The following is a 3,952-nucleotide window of genomic DNA, read 5'->3' as shown; positions in this document are numbered from 1 at the left end:
TCTTCTTCTTCTTCTTCTTCTTCTTCTTCTTCTTCTTCTTCTTCTTCTTCTTCTACTTCTTCCCCTACCCCTTCTCCACCTCTTTCTGTTCCTCCTTCTCCTCCTCCACCTCCCATCTCTCCTCCTCCTCTTCCTCCTCCTCTGTCCACTTCCACCTTCCTTGCCCTTCCTCCTCCTCCTCTTCTTCCTCCTCCCCTCCTCCTCCTCCTCTTTCTCCATCCCCTTCCTCCTCCTCCACTTCTTCTCCTCCTCCTTCTTCTCATTCTCCTTCTGGTGAGGCGCTACTCTTGTGATATCCGAGTGTCTTTGGAAACTGGGTACTGGGCACCTGTCTTGGGTTCTGGTGCAACTGTTCAGTTGTCCAAGAGTGGGGGCTGGTTTTGAGGGTACCTGACTAGAGGAGAATGGGAGTTCAGGGCACCTGTCTCTGTGTGGGAAAGCAGTTGGTAGGTTGTGGAAGGGGTGTTGTAGAGCCAGACTGGGATGGGTTACCTGCCCCATAGAGGTAGCTGTGAACTGGAAGCTTCCCAGCATCATACTCAGCAGTGACAGGAACTCTTTGTCCTCATAGTCAAAGCGGTCCCCAAAGACAATGGAGCTGATGACATTGGACACTGTTCGGCTCAGGAAGAAGGTGGGATCGATGAAGGCACCTAGGGAATGGGATGGGGTTGGGGAGAGACAGGGATTTGGGGTAGCGTCAACTGGGCAGTCTTATGCCTGCCCGAGAATTAGAGGAGGGCACTGGAGTGAGGAGCCAAATTTCCAGCACAAGACCCTTGAGCCTAGAGCCCCGATGCCTTCCCCCAATCCAGTCCCCTTCCGGAGGAGAAAGCTCGCGTTTGCGCGCGACCTTGTGGATGTACTCCTCCTCCTCGCTCACTCCCGCCCAGCTCACCGCATGTGTCCCGGAGGGCCTCGATGAGGAAGCCCGCCTCCTCCTGGATGCGCTCCTCAATGCCGCGCTTGCCCACTCCAAAGTCCCGCAGGGTAGTGATGGAGAAGCGCCTGAGCTGTTTGGCGCGCTCCCCATTGCTGAACGCCACGCCTGGGGAGGGAGCATAAAGGTGTGGTGAGGCAGGAAGGGGCGGGGACAGAGGTGGGCAGAGAGCAGGAGAGGGAGGATGGGCTGGGGGCAGGAGACAGGAAGAAACACAACTCAGGGTCAGAGAAATACTAAAAGAGATAGAGACCGGGTTGGAAGAAAAGAATCAGGGAAAAGGCAAGTCAGATGCCAGAGAAACCTAGATACATAAACACAGAGAAAGAGGGGCGCCTGGGTGGCTCAGTCTTTGGGCGTCTGCCTTAGGCTCAGGGCCTGATCCAGGCGTTCTGGGATAGAGCCAGGCATTGGGCTCTTCTGCTGGGAGCCTGCTTCTTCCTCTCCCACTCCCCCTGCTTGTGTTCCCTCTCTCGCTGGCTATCTCTATCACTGTCAGGAAAATAAATAAAATCTTAAAAAAACAAACAAAAAACAAAAAAAACAAAAAGCAACAACAACCACAAAAAAAAAAAAAAACGAGAGAAAGAGGGAGGGAAGGAGAGGAGGAGTCTGACCTTTGTGGAGATCTGAAAAGTGACAATAAAAATCATGAAGGATCCTAACACTGAGCTAGAGAAAGAGGAAAATGTGCAGAGAACAGAGAGGGTCTGGAGAGAGAAGATGTTTCCAGAGATGGAGGCAGGGGTGTGAAACAGAAACAAGGTGAGATTCTTTTTTTTTTTTTTAAAGATTTTATTTATTTATTTAACAGAGATAGAGACAGCCAGCGAGAGAGGGAACACAAGCAGGGGGAGTGGGAGAGGAAGAAGCAGGCTCATAGCGGAGGAGCCTGATGTGGGGCTCGATCCCATAACGCCGGGATCACGCCCTGAGCCGAAGGCCGACGCTTAACCGCTGTGCCACCCAGGTGCCCCAAGGTGAGATTCTTACACAGGGGAGGAAGAGGCAGACAGAGGGAGGCAGAGCCATGGGGAAGCTCAGAAGCTGAGAGGGAGGAAGAGGCAAGGACACCAGGATGGAGGACCGGGGTTCCAAGGCAGAAATCCCAAGAGCTCCTACCAGACCCAGAGGAAGAAGAGGCATCCGTGAGAGAGAACAGGGAGATGGGACGAGAAGCAGGGGGAATAGAGACGCAGACACCCTGAGTCAAGCTAGAGAAGACCAGTGAGGCCACAATAACCAGGGACAAGACAGAGGGAAGCAGGGGTAGAACTCGGCCACAGCCGTGGGCCGGCGAGTCAGGAGAAGAACAGCAGGGAAACTGAGGCCATCAAGTGTGCCTGGCCACATGCCCCCACCCGGAGCTCCTCACCATAGCCTTTGAAGAGCCAGTTGAAGGTGGCCTGTTCGCCTCGCCCGCTGAATTCCTCAGCCTGGTCCACCAGAGCCTCCTTCACCGCCTCGTGTCCACACAGCACCACGATGCGCCGGGGCCCCAGGTGGACCGTGAACACCGGGCCATAGCGCTCCCCGATCTGGTGGAGGTGGGAGTGCTTAGAGGCTGTGACCCCCGCTGGGAACTGGCCCTGTGCCCAGCCCTCACCTATGCGTGTATTTCCCCCAGGTTGACACTCAAAGAACTGGACATCACAAGACCTGCTCCTTCTTGTCTAGGACCCTGCTGCCCAACCCGCAGATTTCCACTTTCTTAAGACTCTGGTCCAACCCTGCCCCATCCCCTGCCACTAAGTCCCAGCTCAATTAGGCAAGCCCCTAGCCCCACCCCATTCCACCTATCCCACGTCCTGACACCTTCATGAAGGAATCAGACATCTGCTCTGTGTTCAGCTGCAGGTAGTTCCCGATGAAGGGCAACGGGGTGGGTCCTGGAGGGAGCTTCCCCCCGAGTTTCTTCTGCCTCCAGACAGACATCAAGACCATTACTGTCAAGCAGGTGAGCAAAGCCACCAGAAGCAGCCCTGAGGCCAGCATGGTGGCACCGGGAGAGACAGTCAGATGGTGCTGGCTCAGGTGGTTTGCCTTTATACCACCTGGGAGTGAAGGGTGGACTTTGGTTCTGTTTGTTAATTGTGCCATTTCACTTCCCCGCTATAGTGTCTCCCCACCCCCACCCCCCGACTCACAGCTGACCTTGGGACAAGTCAGCAAGTCGGGAAGAGGGGACCTCAGGGAGAATAACAGAGAGTGGGCCCCAAGACAGAACGTGTACCCCCTCAGGAAGGACCACCAGAGTCTGTAGACTTGGGTGAAGCAGTAGACAAATTCTGAACCTTAAGATTTTGGAATGTATGGATTCAGAGTCCTGAGCTTTGGATTTGAGGTCAGAGTGAGAAGTGGCCCAACAATTATGGGTTAGGGAGTCTTGGGTGAAAAGAATCCAAAGATCTGGGTTTAAGGGTGTTGGAATGGGACAGCATGTATGACCATAGCTTTCGGACTTTTTGCTAAGGACAGATGTACAGTTAAAGCTCTCTGGAGGGGAGATTCCAGGGAGTGGATCTGAGGGTCTTGGGGGGAGGGAGGACCCCTGCCTGTCATGGGCGATTCCCGGAAGAAGTATACGGGACTCCAGCAGGATCCAAGAGTCCGCACCTGCCCCAGGCTTTGGCCTGCCATTGCTTTGAACACAGAGTCACCTCTGGTGCTCAGAATCCCCACTGGGACCTCAACACAAGGTCAGGATCAGTGTCACTGCCTGTTTGTGGTTGGGAAAGGGGTAGAAGTCCAGATGTACGTTTAAGTGGAACCTTTCTTAGTAAAGAAGAGTAACTTGTGGTCTCTGTGGCAGAGGGCCTGGGCAGGACTTGGAAATGGTAATGAGAAGCATCCATATGGTGCCAAATAGTCCCAACTGTCTCAAGGGGTGTCATTGACAGAAAGCCTCACCGTTCCTACCCAGATCCTTGGGGGAGCTCAGTAGGTTCATCATTTCCATTGTTGCTGTTAGTAGTAGTGCTACTAATGTTCCCCCCTTGGTATGTGAGAATA

The 3,952-nt window shown here is 53.9% G+C and overlaps 1 protein-coding gene across 1 annotated transcript in view; it reads right to left on the bottom strand.

Moving 5' to 3' along the window:
• Window positions 1–3,217, bottom strand: part of LOC103680319 (cytochrome P450 2A13) — a 9,096-nt gene extending 5,879 nt beyond the window's left edge. The window contains exons 1-4 of the mRNA XM_040641894.1: window positions 2,756–3,217; window positions 2,316–2,478; window positions 899–1,048; window positions 493–653 (exon numbers count right to left, since the gene is read on the bottom strand). Of these exons, the coding sequence (XP_040497828.1) occupies window positions 493–653; window positions 899–1,048; window positions 2,316–2,478; window positions 2,756–3,040 (759 nt within the window). The 5' untranslated portion in view covers window positions 3,041–3,217. The remainder of the gene's footprint in view (window positions 1–492; window positions 654–898; window positions 1,049–2,315; window positions 2,479–2,755) is intronic.
• Window positions 3,218–3,952: the final 735 nt, after the last annotated feature.

This window comes from Ursus maritimus, unplaced genomic scaffold (genome assembly GCF_017311325.1).
Source record: "Ursus maritimus isolate PB19 unplaced genomic scaffold, ASM1731132v1 scaffold_259, whole genome shotgun sequence".
Taxonomy (NCBI): domain Eukaryota; kingdom Metazoa; phylum Chordata; class Mammalia; order Carnivora; family Ursidae; genus Ursus; species Ursus maritimus.
The sequence above is the reverse complement of the archived record's forward strand: the minus strand, read 5'-3'. Positions and strand labels throughout refer to the sequence as shown.